Raw genomic sequence first — 21,735 nt, 5'->3', positions numbered from 1 at the left:
CACAGAAGTCTCTGGTACAGGTGAAGCCAGCAGCTTTCCAAAGTAAAGGGGCAAACTCCACTTCCTCAGCAGACTCTCAAATTGCCTGTGGACCCTGTGGCCAGCACAAAGGCCACAGCGTGGATCGCCTGGGATGGGGTCTGCTGCTGTAAAGTGGTGAGCCTTCAGCCTTGGGCTCCAGCTTCATCCTGGGAGGTGACGGAGTTGAGATGAAGCTGGTCTCCGCAGGTATTCTTAGTCAGTCACACCTCTGCGCACTCTGTTGCATCATCATTGGTGCTAAGTGATTGAACAAGTTGGTCTGCCTCTGTGATGTGGTGAAATTAGCAAAAGGGAGTGTGAACAGGACATCTAGGTGCTGACTGTTCTCTCCTCGATTGTTCTGCACACATGGCTGTCTCCTCTGTGATTCTTGGGAGCCCCACCTAGAGGCCTTTGAATCTGCAAGCAAGGACCAGATGATACATGTGCACTCAGTATACCATACAGTGCCGCTGTGTCTGCTCCGTCTGACAGACAGACCCCTTGCAAAACTAGTGCCCGGTGTGTCGTCTTCAGCACTGTGAGGACGGAGGGTGCCTCTCTCGCCACTCAGAGCCTGTGCTGATCGAGAGTGATGGGCGAGGAAGGGTTGGCTACTCAGAATTTTGTCTATGGGAAGCCAACACTTCTGTGTGTCAGGGCCCCAGTGGTGGGCTGAGGTAGACTCAGGCACGCTCCACTCCTAGTGGATGCTGGAGGTCTCTGGATGCCTTCCTAGAAATTCTACATTTGAATTCTTTCCTGGCTCTGTGCCTCAGCTTGAGAACATGTGAGATGAGCCTGCACAAGCCAGTGTATAGATCCTCCTTGCCTGGGGGAGAAGTGGGGTGGGTACAGCTAAGGAAGATGTACAGACTGCGTACAGGCCAGGAACTGGGCATAGGCCCCCTTGGGTCATTCTGAACTGGGATTTTCCTAGTGCTGAGACCTTACTGTAGTGCTGGGTTTGCTGAGGAAAGTCTATAGCAGGCATCCAAAGGTGTGTGCAGAGGTGTCTGGGGCTACCACACCACCTGGAACTCAGGAGCCAACAAAAAGAGCCCTGGGTGGGGAAACAAGACTGGGGGAACCTCAGAAAATTGATGTAAATTCTTAAATGACACATCTTGCCGTGTCTCTTTAAAGCCTTTGCTTTCAAGTAAATGTTCAAAACAGATCCTTTAAGGAGGAAATCAGAGCTAAGGGAGGTTGTAAGGCGGCCCTGGTCTGATAGAACTGTGACCTTACCAGAAGAGAGATCCCAGGGGCTCCCAGAGGGAATAAGGAAGAGAGTTTTAGGGCCCTCAGCAAACCAAAGAGAGAGGCCTCAGGGACACCAGCCCTTCTCAGCCTCTTGGGGAAATGCCCTGCAGACGCATGGCTCTCTACCTTGTGTCCCCCATTTAGCTCCTTATCTACCTTCCCACTGTGGTCCCCTAGGAGATCACACATGGCAGGCGTCTCTCCCAGACCAGGTGTTTGTCATTGCTTACCAGGGAGTCCCCTGAAGCCACCTCTGCCAGGCTCTGCCGCAACTCCTCTGCTGGCCACCTGTGCCCTCCCTGGGGCCCTACGCTCCTCTGATGCCTCCATCTCGTTGCTTGGCAACTACAGCTTTCTTGTCCCTCCAGACTAGATAGCCCAGGGCTGGGACAGCCTATGTTCCTGGGCAAACCAATGCCCCTGGTACTGCTGGGCCTTCATCTCCGTGTTTACAGAACAATGATCCCTAAGGGGACTCAGAAGAAAGCAGAACAGCAAGGACCAGCAGCTTGAAGTTAAAACACTGTCCATCACCTCTTGCTGTTCACCTGTGTCCATGAGGCCTAGGGATTGGGGGATCAGGACTCAGGTGCTCCTGGTGTGCAGACAGACTACAACCAGCCTGGAACCTTGAGCTCCTGGTGTTCAGGCAGTCACAACTAACCTGGAACCTTGGAGACTCGATGTCCTCCTTTACCTGACAAAAGCTAGCTAAGGGTTGCACCTACACTGGTGTGGGCAGGAATTACAGGTCCTGTGGGCTTGGATCTCTTCTAGTTTTGGGTACAAGAGAGACCTATGTCTTCCCAGGAACAGTCCTCTATTGCATTGGCTTATACAGAGGCGTGCCCAGGACTTGTTCCTTGTACCTCTCCAGCCCAGCACACCTCTGCCGCTCCCACTCCTTGTGAATGTAGCCTGGACTGTGAGATAGTGATCCCCAGCCAGCTGCCACTAAACATAGCTTTTCACAGGGGGCCCCTGAGGATAGGATGACTCCTGTGGGAAACTCTTAACAGATGCAGAGATAATGTGCATCCCTGGTCAACATGTGTGGAGTGTTCTGGGCATGAGCAGAGCTCAAAGGGTATAGTCTCAGTCGCACGCCTTCTATGTGCTGTGTGGTTTGAGGATGCTCTGGATGCAGGGATGCAGGCAGGACACAGGCAGACATGCGTTGAACACTCTGGCATATTCTAGTATCTGTGACCACAGTGGTCTTCCTGGACAAGTAGACTCCCCTACAGGGGTAACTTATAATGACAATGTATCCTGGACAAGTAGGCTCCCCAACAGGTGTTACTTACAATGACAATGTATCCATGAAAGGTGACAGGGTTGGGCTGTTGAAGTGAAGGATAGCCACTCAGTGGGTCAAGCAAGACTCATGTGGCCACTTACAGGAAATATAACTGAGTCGACTTCTGACAACTAACACTAAGTTCACTCTGATCCTTTCCTTAGGTACGCTTGTTCCCGGGAACCATTGGTCAGCCAGTTGAGGGGACTTGCATGGCCCTGTTACTGTAGTGTGGTTCCATTCTCAGAGGAAATGATTCTTACTACACTTCCCAAGGCACAGATGGTAAAGGCTATTTCTTCCTAGTCCAGGTCTCCGTCAGCTATGCCTTTTGAAGACATACTGAGCCACACGGCATTGACTGTGAGTGTTCCACACTGCTTGGGAACTGCCTTTCCATTCAGGTGCGGTGTGGCCACGGCATCAGTAGCTAGCATTCCCTCCTAGGGAAGCCCTGCCAGGCAAAGGCCAAGGGATACAATACCCAGAGGTGGGGGTAGCCTGGGGTATAGGACCAGAGGGGCTCCCACAGGGGTCCTGCTGCGGCTCAAGTTCTCCTTATGCTTGATGAGCCCCTAAGCCAGCCTGCAGTTCTAGTGGTCAGAGCTAAGAGAGGGTCACCTGTATATGAAGCCATCTAGGTGTGCTCATTAGAAGATGTGGTGTTATCAGGGTAAAGTTCAGGCTGCCAGCTGCTCAAATGCCAGGTCCCAGAGTTGCTGAACATTGGTAGGAAGGAGTCAGATTTAAGGAAGGACAACAGACCTGAGAAGGCAGGGGCTCAGTCTTGGGCAACTCAAAGCCACAAAGGGCTTTTGCAGGAAGGGAAAGAGTTCCGGGGAGACAGCGGGTGGGGAGACTACTGCTTCTGAGCAGTTGTTAAGGTGTGTCTAATTCTCCTGCTCAGGAATGCACGCTGGATTTGGACCTCCTGGGGACAGATCTGCCTCTGTCCTTTTAGACTGTTCCCTTCAAGAATTGAATATTGAACAGGAGGGGGCTTACTGAGGTCATTAGAGGTCCTGGAATCTGAATCTAAAGAAAGTCAGTGTGCTACAAAAGATCGGGGATAGAAAAGGATAAGGGAGGCATGGCCGCTTTGTAGAAAGTTGCCAGGCATGACTACCCAGAGAGCTGCCTGTCCTGCCGCAAGGTGCCCGTGTGGAGGAGAGGTACCTGTCTGAGAGACGCTTCTAGTGTGCTCCTGCTGTGCATACCTGCTGTCCTTGTCTTGTAGGGCCATCATGAGCCCCCATCGGTGTTTCTGTCACTGTAGCATCCGTGCTATCCCATTATACTACTGTGCCTGCCTAGCTCAGACCAGAAAGTGCATCTTGTCTCCATAGCGACTAAGCGTTTAAGCCCTGGCCCACTGGGGTAGCGCCCTCGTCCTTTGGGGCTTCATGAAGGCCCTGTATGAGGCGTTCCCAGGAGGGCTAAGCATGGTAACCTAGCACTAGTGGACAGCGGTGTGGACAGAATGGATAACTTGTGGCCTAATTCCTAATTTCTTCTGGACCTAAGACAGAAATTCAGTGATCAGAGCAGGACAGCCAAAGGGAGTCCTCCAATGGCCAGGTCATTTGCTCAGAGGGGAGAAGACGTAGATACCCAGGTGGGTCATTATTTCTATTGGACCACCAAAGCCTCTTGATTCTGCCTCACAGCACACCTTCAATTAGGCAGTCCTAATCAGCCCCCTCTTAAACCTTGCCTAGGGGATGATGTTGCCAACATTTGCAAATCCAGATTTCCTTGAAGGAAGTGAAGGTAGCCCTCAGGGGAACTCTGGGTGAGTGACACGTTCCCTTCACACCCCTGCCTGCATTCAGTGACATCCTGCGCTTTGCTCGTGTTTGGTGAGAGCTTAATTTGGAGGCTCAGCTGCGGCTTTAAACCATTTTAGGTAAATGTTTTGCTTGATGGCTGCTTCAGAAGCACCCTGATTTCCTGACGGTGACATCAGGTAACTGTCATGAAACAGGAGTACAGAGCTGCAAAAACACTTGGAATTGGACAAGTAAGCCAAAGCAGACAACAGTGGGGTGCCCGGCAGAGATGCCAATGTGACAGGGACAGTAGCCCTAGCCTTGTCCTAGCAGAGAGAACCCCATTAACATGCTAACCTCATCCCTGACCTCTAAAACTGCAGTCTTGAGAGGTGGGATCCTGGAGATCAGCTAGTGCTGCGCACAACGTCTGTCTGTGCTCTATGCGCTACCATACAGTTCGCGAGCTTCGGGCAAGGGGCTGGAGGTTAAAACACACAAACACAGAGACAGAAAGACAGAGACACGGACCTCTAGTCACTAGTAAGAAGCCCATTATTCAATAGCACCACAGAGGCTTATTCAGCAGTCAGGTGGGCCAACAGGTGAAAACCTTATCCTCTGATCCTCAAGGCAAGGCAGCACGTGCTCGCTCGTGAAGCAGAGCTGGTAAACAACTTTGACACAGCTTTCAGTAACTCAAATCAGAAGGAAAGTAAAGATCTCTAGCAGGGAAGAGCAGCTGGAGGCCAGGACTCTAAATGGTCCCAACAAGCTAGGAGAGCCAAGCTGTTGAACCTTCCCCAGGATGGGTCACCTGCTTTGACAATGGCCTCTGTGAGCCAGGAGACTAGCTATCAGCAGACACTTTGTCCTGACCTTCCAGAAGAAATGTCTGTCCTTCATGAGTTACACAGTCTAGGGTCTCTTGCAGCCTAAAGAGGCTAAGGCAGATGGCCAAGGGCTGTGTTTTTCTCGTCAGTTTACTGTGGTGGTAATTTTTGGTTGTCAGTTTGGCTGCATCTGGAATTCACTGAAACCAAAGCAGCTGAGTGCACCTGTGGGGGATTTTTCTTGATTAAATCATTTGACGCAGGACGACCTACCCGAAATCATCCACCTTAAATCTGGACCACACCTGATGGCAGCCTATATAAGGACGTGGAAGTGCTCGTTCTTTGCCTGATTGCCCTCACTCTTGGAAGTTCATTCCTTCACTGGAATTGGAGCCTGTCTCTTTGGGCTACGTCTGGCGTATACTGAAGACAATCTGAGACATCCAGTTTTGTGGACTAAGCAGCTACTGGATTCTAGGATTTTCTGTTGGTAGACAGCCATTGTTGAACTAGCTGGACCACTGCCTGTAAGCTACTCTGATTATTCCATAAATAAACGTGTGTGTGTGTGTGTGTGTGTGTGTGTCAGAGAGAGAGAGAGAGAGAGAGAGAGAGAGAGAGAGTGCAGCTTCACTATGTGTCGGCTGATCGGTAGCTTGGATGTTCCCCTTTCTTATCTGAGCAGGGGCTGCTGTGGTGGAAGAGCTAAGGCCAGTGAAGCCCTGGGGGGGCAACTCCTGGTTGTGAGCGTGGAGTTCACTACGCTGGAAAGGGGCCCCTTGGCCAGCAGGTTCCCCATGTTCTTGTGTCTTATATGTAATGATCACTAGTGGCTTTAAACCCAGCTCAGGTAAATGTTCTGCTGGATGGCTGCTTCAGGAGCACCCTGATTTTCTGCTGGTGAATCAGGTAGCTACTGCAACAGGAGCCCAGAGCTGCCAAGCCAATGCGCTTGGGATCAGGCCAATAAACGAGAGGGGGCACAGCTGGGTTCCCCTTTGATCAGCACTGTCCTGCAGCCTCTAGTCCTTGGGAAACAGAGACACCTTCAGTGGAACTCCTCCCCTAGCCACTGCGATGCGGGGGGGGGGGGGGGGGGCTGAGGGAGAGGGGGTCACTGGGTTGGGGGGTGTGCTGAGGAAGGAGGTCACTGGGTGGGGGCGATGGGTGTCTCAGGAGGGTCGACTTTGGCAGGGACAGCGATGGGCCTTGGAAATGTGTCTGAAGCTGGGAGTGGCCTAAGTCTCAAGGGGCCTCCTCCTTCCGTTTGCCTTACAAATCCTAAAAAGGAGTTCCTCCCGGAGATGTCCTGGTTTCCCTGGAGCTCTCGCTGGGTCTCCTTGCACCTGGGAAAGCCAGAGCCCCCCCCCCCCCCCCCCCATCTTTCTCCAGTCCTAACCAAGTAGAAAAGAAAAGTAAATAAAACAGCGGTTCCTTCCTCCTGTGTCAGGCTCCAGGTAGTCAATCTGCTCCTCTGCCCAGCAACTGTCCTTACAATTCAGAAGCTGTTGCCCAGGTGCTGAGGCGGCAAGTGGGAAGGGGGAATCTTCCAGGTAGGGTTTCCATGAGTCACAGGCACAAGCATATGCCACGATTTCTGGGAGATACTGGAGGATTCTGGGTTGCCATCTCAATGGAAGAGCAGAAAAGTCACTCAAAGGTGGACTCTCAGGTCCACCAAACAAAAGCAGTTTTAGGATTTGTGTGTGGCTTTTATTAACTCCTTAGGTGGCTGAGGCTGGCCTTGAACTTCTGGTCCTCACACACACACACCCCCCCCCCCAGTGCAACACCACACCCAGAGTTGTGTGACCCACGTGGAGAAATAAAACCAAGGCCATAACATCCAGGCCTGTGTGGGAGCTTACACTTTCCTGCTTAGGGGGAAATGCAGAAAGGGCCTCTGCTGCACTGCTGGCCCTGACCCCAAACCACACAGCTTCACGGCCAGGTGTGACAATGACAGACAGCAGGTGTGGTTAATCACTAGTTTCTAGCAGTGGTAATGTACAGCCTAGAGAGCTGGGCTCTGTGGTGTTCCTGCATGTAATCTCAGCCAGAGTCTTTTATTTCCTTCCTGTTTAATCATGTCCAGAAATTATATCCAGTGGAGTGGAGCTGCAGCCTCCTTCCTGAAACAGTGGGTGGCTCCTGAGATTTCTTGGGTTTATTTGTGTGACTAAAGCCCTGACGACAGCCGCCAATCGTATGCTGGGTAGAATTTGGCTGATGTCAGCTAGGCAACTGGCCCATGCTTTCTCATCCCCTAGGGATCCCAGGAGGAGGATGAAAAGGGCAAAAAGGTGCCCTTATATCAGGGAAGCAATGAAAGTATCTCTGGTCACCTTGAGCCTGGAGTCTCGGTCAGATTTCTCATGGCGCCCTGTGTCATCAGTCTGTGAAGCCCCAGAAAGAAGGGGAGACATGTCTGTTGCCGGTGCATCCTAGGCTTTGCTCAGAATGTGAGTGAGGCAGCACTCTCTGCTCTCAGGCCAGCCTACAGGGATGGATAAGGAGCCAGCATCAATGGCAGTTGTGACTATGAGAGACTCTCTGCGGGAAGACATAACCGTGCTCCAGGAACAGCACGATCTTACCATGACTTGCAAGGGTGCGGCTGCCTTCCCTGAGAAGTGCTTTGTGTGGTCATCAGGTTTGGTACCTCGGGATCCCACCCAAGACCTACCAGAGTGGCTGGGGTGTGTGGGCTGTGGGGAGAGTAAAGCAGAGACTCAGCCATGCACAGAGAAGGAGCAGGTGTGGTAGATGAAGCCACAGAACACTGCCAGGATGGGAAGGCAGCCAGGGTGACTCTGAGGCTCGTGTGTCTGTGGAAGCAGGTGTGCAGTTGTGCCTAGTCTAGGACAAGCCTGAGGGGAGGCGGCGGCAAGGCGGATTCTGCTGCTGTGGAGGAAACCGAGGCTGCTCCAGGTAGATCTTAGTCAGGGTGTCTGTGCCCCTTTCCAGAGACATTTTATGAGGCTCCATTATATGACATTTTTAAATAAGGGTCAAGTCTAAGGGTGTAGTTCTCAGGGGCTGTAGAACCTGTCTTCAGCAGGACTTGGACTCCTCAGGGCCACAGCTCTGCCTGCTTCCTTCTTCCAGCACGAGATTCCTGAGAAAATTCCAATTTCTTGGAAGCCCATAGTTTCAATAGTTTGATAGCCACAGGGAGGGGCACAGTGTCTCAAATATCTTCATTTCCGCCAGGATGGTAGGTGTTGTTACTGGGTTCATCTCCAGTTTCTCACCACTCGAAAGTCAATATTTAAGAAATATAAGCTGGAAGGGGAAACCAGGGTCTGTGTCAACGCTGTCTGAGGATACTCGGGACCTTTCCCTGGGAGGATGCCAGGTGTGGAATTATTGACAACCCACCCACAGCATCACCTCAGCTCAACTAAACCTTTTCAAAGAAGCAGTTTCCCATCAAGATCTGTTCTTCTGGGGTCAGGTCGTGTACTCTGTGATTCCCAGGCAAGACCCACTGTGGTTGGGTAGCATAGTGAAGTGAGAACTGGTGTGTGAAGAAGCAAGCCACCTGGGGATGGATTTCCACGTGGCTTCCCAGAAACACAATTTAATCCCCCCATTGTCTTTATAATCATCCCTAGATCCACAAGGAGGGAACTCCCCGACTCCCATCCTGGGGACAAGATGGTGTTAGATTTCAGCAGTGACTCCTTTAAGGCATCAGGTCTTTGGAATGTGTTGCTTTTAAATCCTCAAGGCTTTAACTCTTTTCTTGTGGTCTGTGGCCGACTTTCTGCTCATTCCTTTGTGAACAGAGGTCACATTCTCTTTTATTCCCATGCTACTGGAGGTGAGAAGTCACAGTGGAAGGGTAGCTTGGTGGAGTAATAAGCACAGTGTGCGGTGTCCAGGTGGAGAGAGAGGAGCTCTCATGCCAGCTTGTTTTATCTTCTCTTGTCTTGATCTTGGATTTCTGATTTTGTTCTGTGCAGGGTTTTTTTTTTTTTTTCGTCAGTTATCAAACCTGGTGTTTTGAAATCTCTAACTTATCACAGCAAATTATCATTATTCTCTTAGATCTGCAGCCCCTTCAGTGAATGTCAGGAGTATATTTTCTTTTGCCTCCTTTGGGATTGAGCAAACAGTATTGTTTGTTTTAATACTAGGGATCGAACCTAGGCATGCACCTAGGGACTTGTTCTATACTGAACTATATTCCTCTCGCAGAAGAGCAAGTTTTATAAGCAGGAATCCCATTCTTAGAATGTGGCCCTAGGTTTTCTTGAAGCAGCTGCCCATGACTTGGTCAGAGGACTCGTAATTAAGGCCATTTGCACCTAGACCTCTGTGCCCTACCCCTCAGGCATGCCTGGTTTGGACTCTGTTCCACACAGCCCTTGCTGCATTGTGTAGGCAGTGGATTAGATTTACCTTCATGGCCCCCACATCTCTTCTGTATTCTGAACTTTCTCAGGACCAGGCCATCTGCCTGAATGCATCCTTTGGTTTTATGGGTTTGAAATTGTCTTAATTCTGCCTTCATCTTCAAGGAAACATTTGCTGAGTGGTAATTTAGGTAAAAGACATCCCAGTCTCCTTGGTCCACCCTTCCTTTGGCTACCAAAAATAAGAATTTTGCCACAGCCAGAGATGAGGTTAAAAATGTGTTTGCTTTTGTTCTTTTAAAATTAAGTTCACTTAACTGATATCTAAAAACACAAAGTTAAAGTTTGACAGTGCATGCACGTACAAGTGTGTGTGTGTGTGTGTGTGTGTGTGTGTGTGTGTGTGTGTGTGTGTGTGGAGAGAGAGAGAGAGAGAGAGAGAGAGAGAGAGAGAGAGAGAGAGAGAGAGAGATTTAAATCAGGGTGAGCATATCTCCTCAAACATGCACCACCACCCATGTGATAAATCATTCACAGCCTTAGCACAGTAGAACTGCCTTATCTGTTAACCAACTAACTGGTGGGAATATTTTCTAATACGAGCTCATTGCCGACGTAAAATAATCCCAGACAAACCAAATCAGACCAAATGAAAGGATATCTAGGTTAAATTGAACTCCTGTGCTCTTGGGTGGTCCACGGTCCTGAGGGGAACTGGAAAGCCTCCAAGAGGACCACAGTTGGGGGGGGGGGGGTCAAGTTTTGGTGGGTTACCTTGACCCTCCTCAGGGAGGAGTCAGGAGTCAAGGTTCAAGGGGCATAGGGGCAGGGCCTCCCTCTGGATTTACACTAACCTCTACTTGGTGACTGTGATCTCTCTCCCCCCTCTCCCCTCCTCCTCTCCTGCCTCCCTTTTTCCTCTTTTCCTCTCCTTCTATTAGGGCTATTTGTATTGAACTCAGAGCCTCATGCATCTGGGTAAGTGCTCTGCACACCTCAGCCCTAGCCCTGCCTCTAGAGAGATTTTATTTTTTTGGTCTCTGGATTCATCCCTGTCTTGCTAGTGCACATCTTTGGACTATGCAGTTTGTCTCATAGAAAAGATCTAGCTACTAGCTGTGCCTTGTGGGAGGCTAACCTGGTAGAGAGTTTAGATTTGTGAGGGCCATGTGATGTTCATGTACTTCAATAGCAATCAAAGCTCATTTTCAAAATGTATTTTTAACTCATGCCCCGAGGAAGTAGAAATTAATGACTTGCATTATTTGCACAAAGAAGTTCACTCCTCATGGCAGACAGTGTGTTTGTCTCTCTGTCATGGGACATAAGCCAAATATTTAAAGTTTGAATAAGGTGATTAAGCCAAGAGAGTTATCTAAGTCAGCAACTGCTATGCAAACATATTTCCCCTTTTCTCTTCTTTTAACGAAATAGAAGAAGAGAACTGGGGCGAAGAGGTAGATTTTAGTCTTTAAAGCAAAATTTGAACTTTAAAAATTGAGTAGAAGAGAAGTAAATCAGTTTGGCAAGTGTTTACTTCCCTTAGCAATGTTCATGCAGATCCCCCTGGCACAGGCAGAAAAGCTCACAGGCTGAATATTTCCCAGTCTGTGGGGGAGGGACCACCCATGGTGCCTGTCTTCAGCCCCTGTGGCCATGCTGAGTGGCTGCCCCTCAGGGTGCAAAACCAGGTTGGCCAGTTTTACTCATTTATCTGGAAGTCCTCCTTCTGGGGTCCTCTGGGTTTTGAGGGGCTGGCATGTATCTGCCCTGAGAGATGTCTGAGCCCCAGGGTAAAAGAGCCTAGGGTAGGATCTATGGCCCCTCCAGCGGGCTGAGGGTCCTGCACTAGCTTCTGCCCTGCTTGCTAAGGTGTCTTTTTGTGCAGCATCATCAACACACCCCAAGAGTCTGTAAAATTGGCCGTCGTTGCCTGCCTCCAACCAAAGAATGACCTTTGTCACAGTCCTGTGTTACCTTATCAGTGCTAGGTTAATAATAGGACAGAGATCGCGGTGGAAGGTAGCCTGCTTGTCTCTGGGCAGTGATATCTGGCTAATTTAAAGGATTATGAAGTATTTTTGTCTGGACAGTGCTGCACTATGCTTGGTTTAGGCAGGGCAGGAAAGTCATCCCCTAGCCCTACCGAACAGACCCCGCCAGGCCGCGTCTTGTTTTTCCCAGATAGATTGTATGTGAATATGTGGTTCTCTACAGAAACAGTGGACACCTTTAACCACTTTTGTTCTACTTAGATATATAGCCCAGGAACTAACTGTTCTTGCTAAACGAGGGGGAACTCGTTTAACAAGAAAACATGATTCACAATAGCTAAGAGGTAGAAAGAACTCCAGAGCCCACGAGGTGAGCAAGGCAGAGTCCATCACGTGGTGGAGTGTTACTGATCTGAAAAGGAAGGACGAGCCTTGAGGACATTGTGCTCAGCGATCCAAGCCAGTCACAAAAGGAAGGTACTCATAGACCGGAAGAATGGTAGGGTCAGGGGCGGGGGCTTCTTGGGGACAGATTGCAGTTTGGGAAGAGGAGAAAGTGTGGGAGATGGGCCATGGTGATGCTGTACAGCCATGGAAAATATTTCAGGCCACAGAGCTGTGTCCTATAGCTACGGAGTTAATATTTATGCTGTTTATACTCTTTTTTTGCAATTAAACAGAATACATTCTTTTAAAAAGGAAAAAGCAAAGCTGTGTGTGGGGATGCATGCCTGTGATCCCTGCACTTAGGAGTCAGAGGCAGGAGGTTGAAGAAAGTTCAGAGGCTAGCCTGGTCTACTTAGTGAGTGCCAGGTAAATGAACGTCAAGATCCTGTTTCAAAATAAGCAAGCAAACAACACCCACCTCCGAAAACTAAGTCCTTCCCCCAAGCCAGGAAAAGCAGTCAATAACTAGATTAATTTTTTTCTTTTTTATTCATTAGTATATAAGAGTGGTGTGGACCAGGGATAGACCATGACATGCATGCGGTGGTCAGAGGGCAACTTTGTAGACTTTATTCTTTTCTCCCTTTATTTGGGTCTTGTCGATTGCCTTGGCGGGCCACTTAGTCTAGGGTTAGTAGCCCGCCTGGCGGTTCAGTTATTCCAGGGTCACGGAGAGGCACTACCTGGAAGATATGGGCTAGGAGACAGGAAGAAGGCCATGCAAAGTTTGTCAAAGCCTCCGTTTATTAGGGACGAGATACAACCTTTTATAGGGCAAGGAGTTGGGGGATGGGCACAGGGTTCTGGGCTCTTGCCGCGTGGTTCACGTTGGTCACGTGGTTCTCGTTGATCACGTAGGCAGGAGGTTATCTTCGGTCAGGTCACAGAAGGTCTGGAAGTTGACACACCTAGTTCTCTAGATAGTTTAGAATGCGGGGTGGGTTCCGCTAACAGATAGCTCTCATTAACAGCCAATTTGGGTGTGGGGTAGGCTCTGTCAATGGAACCATTCTTAACACAATTAGGGGTGTGGGGTTCTCTGCAGACTCCCCAGGGTGATGGTTCCTGTAATGATTTTAGGAGGAAACTGGCTCCTGACAGGGTCTTGAGTATCAAACTCAGGTAATCAGGCTTGAGTGGGACTGAGCCATCTTGCCTGCTCGAAGCAGATGTTTTTAACAAGGGGCTAGTAACAGCTAGAGGGACAGTGACCTGCGGCCAGCGTTTTTCATGTGACATGTGACATCCGACGGCCACAGCTACTCCGCAAGAGGAATTTCCAACTCGGATGGATGTCAGCCAGGATTCTGACACTGAGTGGGTTTGTACGTCTCACCTCCAACGTCTCCTTGACCTTTAACAGTCCACAAGGAGAGGGACCTGGCTTGGTCAGAGGGTCAGCATGTCTTGATCTTCAGTCAACTGGAAGGAGAATGAGTGAGTTGATGATTCAGCTTGCACAATTCTAGAGCATGCAGGGGTACAGGAGAGAAGAGGACCATGGAGGGAGGAGGTGGCCCTCTCTCTGCAGCCTGAGACAGAGCCACACCTGTCCTGCTGTGTGAACTCCAGATGCCATCCAGGAGCTGTGACTTGGGAGTGGACTGCTGGGCCGAAGAGGTTGGCTTTAGACTTATCCTGCCACACGTATCTTTTAGGCCACTCACAAGTCCCAAGTCACAGGATGCCAGCGTGAGCATCTATTCTGGGCTGGGATGTGCACCTAACTGCTTTTCCCCAGCAGAACTTCCTGAGCTCCTGAAGGCAGCCCGGGCATGTGTCCCATGGGAGAGGGCCCGGACAGGGTACCAATGGGCAGAGACTTCCTGGCCCTTCCATTCACTCCAGGCTTCTAGAACTTGTTTTCTTATCTGCCTCTGCTTATCCATCCTTCTGCTGGGTGTGTGACCTTGAGCAAGTGACTTGGCCACCCTGAGACCCACAAAATAGGCATTATATTATTACTGTGCCTACAGATGTTCATCTTCTCTTCCAGGGTTATTTGGGACTATGCACCCAAAGGGGTTAGGCTGTGTATTAGGGTTCTCTAAAGGAACAGAACTTACAGAATATATATCATATATATGGGATTTATTAGAGGATTTACAGGCTGTGGTCCAGCCAGTCCGACAATTGCTGTCTACCAGTGCAAGGTCCGAGAATTGAGTAGTTGTTCAGTCCGTGAGGCTGGCTGTCTTAGATGGTCTTCAGTATACACTGGAATCCAGAAGAAGTGAACAGACAGGCTTGTCAGCAAAAGCAAGCAGGCAAAAAGAAGAAGCTTCCCTCTTCTGTGTCCTTTATATTGGCCGTCAGCAGAATGTATGGCCCACATTAAAGGCGTCTCTTCCCACCTCAAAAGATCCAGATTAAAAGTGGGTCTTCCCACTTCAAATGATTTAATTAGGGAAAAGTCCCTCACAGGTGAACCCAGCTGCTTGGGTTTTAGTGAATTCCAGATGTAGTCAAGTTGACAACCCAAAATAACCACCACAGGCTGAGACGTTGACTCAGTGCTTGCTTTTCTTGCATGGGGACCTGAGTTCACATCCTCATACTTGTGTAAAAGCTGGGCATGGGGCACATGCACCTGTAAATCCAGAACTGGGGGTTGCTGGAGATAGTGGGATCTCTGGGGCAGCCAGTTTAGCTCAAACAACAAGCATTAAAGTCAGTGAGAGATATTGTCTCAAAAAATAGAGACACCTGAAGTCAGTCTCTATACATGTGTATATGGAAGCCAGACAAATGAGTCTTGTACACACATGCATGTCACACACACACACACACACGGAAATTAAAGAGACGCAAGTGTCCCTGGGGTAAAGTAAAAGACTGTTGTCCTGCTGAGAGGGCAAGCACTGGCCTTGAATTTAGACTTTTTTCCTACTCAGTGTGGCTGTAGATAGAGGTTGTGAGCTACTGGGTAGACAGGTTTGTGGCTCTTTCTGGCTGTGGTGCAGGCTGGACACCATGGGACCAGATCCATTGGGTGGGACAGATCACTGGGAATTCTGCTTGTAGAAATCCAGGCCTTGGAGGCAGACACCTTTTTCATGGCCTGGGGACCAGATGAGTTCTTTTATACTGTGTCAACTCTGTGATTTAACAAACATTTGCTGTCTTGGATGTGTCAGAAATAACCCACGTCTCTCCTCGCCCAGTAAGTGTGGAACTTGCAGTGTAGCAGGCAGTCACTTGGACATGGTGCGGGGCACCGGGTTAGGTGGTTCTGGAATCTGTTACAACATAAAGCAAAGCTTTGGGCTTTGAGGTTAGAAACTGGGAGAAAAGTTCTGTACTTTCCAAGGCTAGATCAACTTCCTCTCTCTTACTTAAGAGGACGGTCCAAGCATAGCGAGACCCATTTCTGCAATCTGAATTGAATTCTGCACACTCAGTCCCTGTTCCCACCAGATGGAGTCAAAATATAACCATCTCCTGCCACCTGCTTTGACCCTCAGCAAGGTTGTGGGGGCACCTGTAATGTGTGAGGCGCTGGCTCCAACTTTCAGGACTCTGTGGATACTCGGGCGGAACTCTGTTCAACATTGCCACAGTTTGGCTGTTGTAAACATGCCCCCAGTCTTCCGGTGTCTATTGAGGTGGCATTTCTGGAGCACTGGCTTTCCTGGCCCCTGATATACAGTGTACCAAAGTGGCAACACATTGCACATGCCTCTGAGAGCCTGGGAACTGGGTTTGCTACAGCAGGGCAGAGTTATCACTTGGTGCCGTCTCTTGCGTGTGCCTACAGGGACTGCCCAGGCAGGGTGTCCTCTGTGGAGCAGCTGCTCAGTCTTGGCCTTTTTCCTATTGTTCCATAGCTACCTATATAGTATCCACATGTGTACAGTGGCTGTCATGTGATGGGCTCCCTTCTACACCCGTGCTGTGGGGGAACAGGAAAGTGCAGATTTTCATGGAGGATATTTTTCCAGTTGACCCTGGGTGAAGGGCACAACTGAAGGTCACAAAGGGATTCCGATGGCAAATCTGTACCAATTGGCAGCTGCTGATGACAAACAACATTGCAAGCTAGGTTTCCTTGTCAGCTTCTAGGGGCCACATATGGGGTCTCCTGCCCAGCCAGGCTCCCATAGCTTGAAGGCATCTGATCAGTGAACTAGATTTGCCAATCCCTACAGCTGAGCAGAAAGTCCCTGAGCTGATAACAGTGATGGGCCGTGCAATCTGAGACAATGACCGGACAATGACACTGAACAGTCTTTTGGGAGACACCCTGTGTATGTCTTTGGTCTAAGTGGAATGGTTTTGTATGAAGAAAGAATAGCATCCGGGAGCTGGTTGACTGAAGCTGATGGACCTTATCAGAGTCCAAGACTGGATGCTTCTGTCCCTAGCTCAGTCCCCACAGAACACTGCTAGGTGGTCCATTCCTGACCATGGCAGGAATAACGTGCCTTGGGGAAGATCTATAAGGCGCAGGATATGGCCTTGGTCTAACTCAAAGGCAGCCTTCTAAGGAAGAGTTCAGCTTCGGCTGACTCTCAGATGCCAGAGCCTAGCGTTGTGGGTGACAAAGCCTAGTGGCTACAGGAAGATGCTTTCTGCCTATGGTTATGTGCACCGAAGCCCTGGGTTTTTTATATGACAAGTAGTCACGGATGGGTGATACCATATCATTGGGGGTTAAAAGCAGCAACAGGTCTGCCTGCACTTACACCACTGTGCTGACCTCAGCAATACCTGGCTATCAGTTTCTTGCCCAAATGGCAAATTCCATAAGGAGCATCTTCAATTTTGCCTCTTATTTCTTGGTTTTGTGCTTTAAAAGCACTTCAGGGGGACTGGGGAGATGATCTGATTGCAAGTGTTTTACTGAACCCCAGAACCCACACAGAAATCTGGGTACTTCTTCATACTTGTAATCCCAATGCTTCTGGGGGATGGTGGGTAGAGACAGGTGGCACCCTGGAAGCTCAGTGGCCAGTTAAAATTATGCCATGTGTCAACGTTCCAAACCAGTGACACACCCTCTCGAACAAAAGAGAGAAGGTGCCTAAGGGCCCACAGTGGAGCTTGGCACGTGCACTGTCACACACACGGGGGAGGGGCACAAAGAAGCGTATGCTACACCTCTCAGTGCAGCTCTAGAAATCTTACAATGTAGTGTCATTGAATAACACGTTCTCAGAGCTTTCCAGCCTTTAGTCTCTGCACATACGGTCCCATGTCAAGAAAAAAAAGTATTTTCCTAGGTTGAGTATTTACCCATCAGACTTTTGTGTCCTGTCTGAAGCAGTTATAAAGCAGAGACACATTTCCTTTTTATAGCCTTTGAAATCAGAACACCCCTTAGAGCTCCCAGAAGGTCTGGTAGCTGGCCCACTGGTTCTCTGTGAACCACTTAGGGTTGAAATACTTGATGCTGCATTGGTCCTGAGACTCTCCACACTGGGCTGATGGAAATCTATCTCTACTTAGTAGGAATGAAAACATCCCCATAGGCTGCTCTGTCCCCATTCTGTGGGCTCTTCCTTCTGTGAGTCAGACAAACTCAGCGGATGCCCCCTCGCCCCTTGACCTCCCAACACACGTGAGTGGGTGCCTCCATGCTCCTCCTTGGTTTCACTGGGTGCAATGCTTAGTGCTGTCTGAGTTCTTCAGCTTGTGGGTACAGTGATAGACCTTGATGTGTGACCAGTCAGCCACCGGAGATGGGGCTGAGAGACACGTTTGAAAAATGAACTATAGCTGGGCATGTCTGCACGTGCGTGTAATCCCAGCACTTGATGTTGGGAGCAGTGAGACCCCAGAACCTGAATTTCTTGTAAACAACTTGTTTTCCCTGATCTGAGTGCCTACAGCTGCTCTGAGCACGAGACCTTCAGGAGTTCCTGATAGCAGGAGAGTGGTTTCTGGTGGGTTTGGCTGGAGCGTGGCTATCTCTCTATAATCTGCCCCTGAACACAATAAAGAGAGCATTCCGGGGGCTTTTGGTATCAGTGTTTAAAGGTCTGCATGTCAGTCTGTCTCTGCATCTGTGTCTTCAACTTCCAGCCCCTTGCCTGAAGCTCGCTAACTGGGTTCTAGCACATAGAGCACAGACACGGGGAGCGCGGTGTGCGGCACTTGAGAGGTAGAGGCAAGATGATTAGAAATCTAGTCTTTGGCTATATATTGAAATTTGAGACCAACCTGGGCTATGAGACCCTCTCTTAAAAAAAAAAAACAATTGTGGGGGGAGGGCAGGGTGATGGGGGCCTGAGTATCAAGTGGTTTGGTTGCCTGTCTGGAGAGGGTCACTTGTGGGGAGCTGAGGTTGAGAGGGTCCCCAGGAGGGCTTCTGGAGCCAGCAGAGTTTTTTCCTGACCCACTGCTATGAGGGGTCCTTGTACCTGGATCTGCTCAACTCCAGAAGGGTTCTAATCCTTCCAGGTGACCCTTTTGTGCTCACTTTGGGGATGAGCCTAATGGTGTCACTGTTCAGAGAGGGCAACACTTAATTTTCAGTGCTGAACTCCCTGAAACCATTTTTGGGAGGTTGAGAGCTTGCCCTGAAGGGATTGTTCTTAACTGAGTGGATGCTTTTGTCCCTCTCCCAGCAATGCCTCCCCATCTTTCAACAACACCCCCCGGCAGGATATTCTGAGGTCACTGTTGAGGTCCAGCTGATCTGGGGAAACAGGTGCTAGCCCCTCTCTGCTATGGATAGCTCCTGGAGGGAGGTGGGGTGGCAGTGTGGACCCAGCAAGCTGCATCCCACCCTCAATAGGAGCTGGAGTTAACTGTATAAGGGGTCATTCCTGAGTGAGCCATACTTCCTTCAAGCTCCTGACCAGAAGAGCCTTCCTGGTAGAGGGTAGAAAGCAGCCATGCTGGGCACAGTTGAGTTTTCACAGAAATGGCTTTTCTGAGTTGGTTTAGAAATGTTTTATTCTCATTGGTAGTATATGCAAAGTCCTGTAGCTCCTGTGTCCCAGTCTGGTCACTGGGGTGTCAGCTGCCTTCCAGACTTGTGCCTGGTTGAACTGGGCCTGGCCGTCCTGACTGGCACAGTTCCACATGTTGTGAGTAGCAGCCTATGTTTCTTGGGTGATTTGTTGCATCTGGGGGCTATGGCTTTTGTGAAGTGTGTTGGGAATGATAACCAGGGTCTCTGAAATGGTAGAGAACCCTATCCTACTGAGTGATACCCCAAGTTTGCCCCTAATATTTTTAGTTTACTTCTTCCCTGATGAGTATTTGATTGCTGACAGTCTTTCATTGAGAACAAGGTCCTGAAAGGAAGAACTGTGACTTCCTCCGTGTTTGTATTCTGGAACCCTTTGCTCAAAGCTTCCTGTTATTACCCTGGGAAGTTACCATATTCCCTTGGAACCAAACTCAAGGAAGGAAGCACCATTCTCTGAGGTTGGGTGGCAAGGCTTTCCCAGGTTGGGTCGTGGGACACTCTTGCCAGCAGGTACAAAGAGGCTGGGGCTTGGCAGGCTAAACCCGTCCCAGAGGCCAGTGACCTCTTGGGTGGAATTAACCTCAGGGAGCACGAAGCCCCAAAGGACAGCGCCCATAGCTAGCCATAGACCAGTCCCCTGGACTAGGTTAGCAGCCTGACCTGGTGAGGGCTCCACCCCACATTACCGGCCTGGTAGGGATGCTGAGCTGCAGACAGGCTGAGAGAAAAGGACCATGATCTGTGGAGCGGTGGGAGAAGAGCCCCACGGGAGTTAGGAGAGAATGGGAGAACTGAAACTAAGGGCAGGGAGCCTGTGTTGTGAACAGGGATGTGGAGGGGGAGACGCAGTTCTGCGGGCGGAACTGGAGTCTCCGGTGCTGCGGGAGGTCTGCTTCTGCGTAAAGTTTATTCGGCTGTGGCCTCTAGGGACTGGGTTTGTGGGAGCGGAATTTTTGAGGGGTACAGTGTTCTGGAGGGGTAACCCAGGGACTATGGCCTACAGGGGCGGAGATGCGGGAGGGCGGAGCCTTGAGGGGGCGGGGTCACTTGGGAAGCCGCCCGGCCCCGCCCCGGGCAAACTTTTCCTGGGCCGTGGGGGCGGGCAGGTGAGATCACGTGGTGGCCGGGGCGTGCCTGGCGGACCCCGCCCCTACGCCCAAGTCCGGCGGCAGCGGCGTCTGGCTGCAGGGGACAGCCAAGTCTAGCGGAGCCATGCCCACGAACTTTACCGTAGTGCCGGTGGAGGCGCGCACCGACGGCTCCGGGGACGAGGCTGCTGAGCGTACGGAGGAACCGGGGTCCCCCGAGAGTGCGGATTCTGCCTGCCCTACCTCGGGTGAGCTTGGCCGCACCTGCCGCGGGACAAAGGCAGAGAGACTGGGCCCTCCCGCCACCGCTGGGCCGCTCGGGCTCGTAGGGTGGCAGCGGCCCGCGGCGCGTATCGGGGTGATGGGAAGGGGTCAGGAGGGCTAGCCGGTGCTTGCCTGGCTCAGAGGAGTGACCCGGGACTTGGAGAGGATTCTTGTGCTGGTGGTTTGTTGGTCTTGTTCGTTCCCGTCCCTAGAATTCACTTCCCTGCATCTTGTTCAGGCTGCACGGGGAGCCTAAGTCTCTATTGGCCTGGCTCGATTAGCCCTGGGGGCGCGGTCTCCACCTCTCTGTAAGGCTAGTCTGGAGCACTGAGGCTTGAGCACCGGAAACGACTTGATCCGATAACTCTGACGGGACTAGGGAGGAGTTGCAGAGCTGCTGGAGGTACCTATGGAAACGGGAAGGCCCAGGTTCCTAGGTGGCACCTGGGAGAGCTCGAAGTACAGACCCCTGGGTGGGTGGTCTCATTGACACAGAACTTCCTCTGGGCCTGTTTTGCTTTGCTCCAGACCGTCCCAGGGCGGTCTTCTAATAGTTCTGACTGGGATCCCAGATTTGCCTACACTGACCTTGTCCCAGCCAAACCTCCTTTGGGATCTTAGAGGGAGGACAGAGGCCCGTGTCTGCCTGGGGAGGGGGCTGCGCTCTCTGAGCGCGGGCTTCTCTTTGCTCTTCTTTGTTCCCTGGATTCTGAACTCTCTCTGGCACTTTCACTTTCTGCAGGGTGGGGATGGGCCTGGGAATCCATCTCCAGCCCAGCTCCTAGAACCCAGCTTCCCCCTGCTTGATGACAAGTCACCTTGAACTGGCTGCTTACTCTGATTCAACCCCTCTCTAGACCTAGATCCTAACAGGCCCTTTGATTGGGCTGTTGAGGTGAAAAGACCCATCAAAGACTCACAGCTGCAGCTGGCCTTGTGCATGCCCCACAGTCTCAGGTTGGAAAATCAGGCTCCTGGCTCTGGGTTTGGAAGGGAAAGAGGGTGCAAGTCTCTTCCTTATGATCTCAAAACTTTTGCCGCCCAGTATATAGGCAGAAAAAGCTGTGCTTCCTCTGGTCATACTTTTAGGAGCCTGCAGACAGAGGCTAGACATGCTGGCCAGGAAGTGGCTTAGCACAGGTTAGCCACCTGCCCTTCTCATTCAGTGACCCTTCCCATGGGGGGCTGCTGGACTGTTCAGGCTTTCTCTGTGTAGACAAACCATGCTGTATCTCAGAGCAGATGCCTGGCAAAAAATGTAACATCAGTTCAGAGGTGGAGGCAGAATCTAGAAAGCCTAGACTCAGTGTCCCGCAGTCAGGGACACTGTGGAGGGAGGGTGGACAGCATCACAGTGGTACTCAAGAGTAGAGCCCCAACAGCCCTTCCTGGTACCCAGTGCCCCTAGGCAGACAATTCTACACATCTGCTGACATCCAGTATTAGCGTCTCAGCCGAAGGTATTTTTCGTTT

The 21,735-nt window shown here is 50.6% G+C and overlaps 1 protein-coding gene across 2 annotated transcripts in view; it reads left to right on the top strand.

Annotated features, from left to right (window-relative positions):
- Slc12a7 (solute carrier family 12 member 7) overlaps window positions 1-21,735 on the top strand; it is an 81,505-nt gene that overhangs the window by 8,021 nt on the left and 51,749 nt on the right. The window contains exon 1 of one of the 2 annotated variants that reach the window (XM_075975700.1): window positions 20,025-20,246. The exons of the other annotated variant lie outside the window; for it this stretch is intronic. Coding sequence (XP_075831815.1) covers window positions 20,123-20,246 — 124 coding nt within the window. The 5' untranslated portion in view covers window positions 20,025-20,122. Of the gene's footprint in view, window positions 1-20,024; window positions 20,247-21,735 lie in introns of those variants that run through there. 2 annotated transcript variants of the gene reach the window in all.

The sequence above is a fragment of the Microtus pennsylvanicus genome, chromosome 6 (assembly GCF_037038515.1).
Source record: "Microtus pennsylvanicus isolate mMicPen1 chromosome 6, mMicPen1.hap1, whole genome shotgun sequence".
Taxonomy (NCBI): Eukaryota; Metazoa; Chordata; class Mammalia; order Rodentia; family Cricetidae; genus Microtus; species Microtus pennsylvanicus.
The sequence above is the reverse complement of the archived record's forward strand: the minus strand, read 5'-3'. Positions and strand labels throughout refer to the sequence as shown.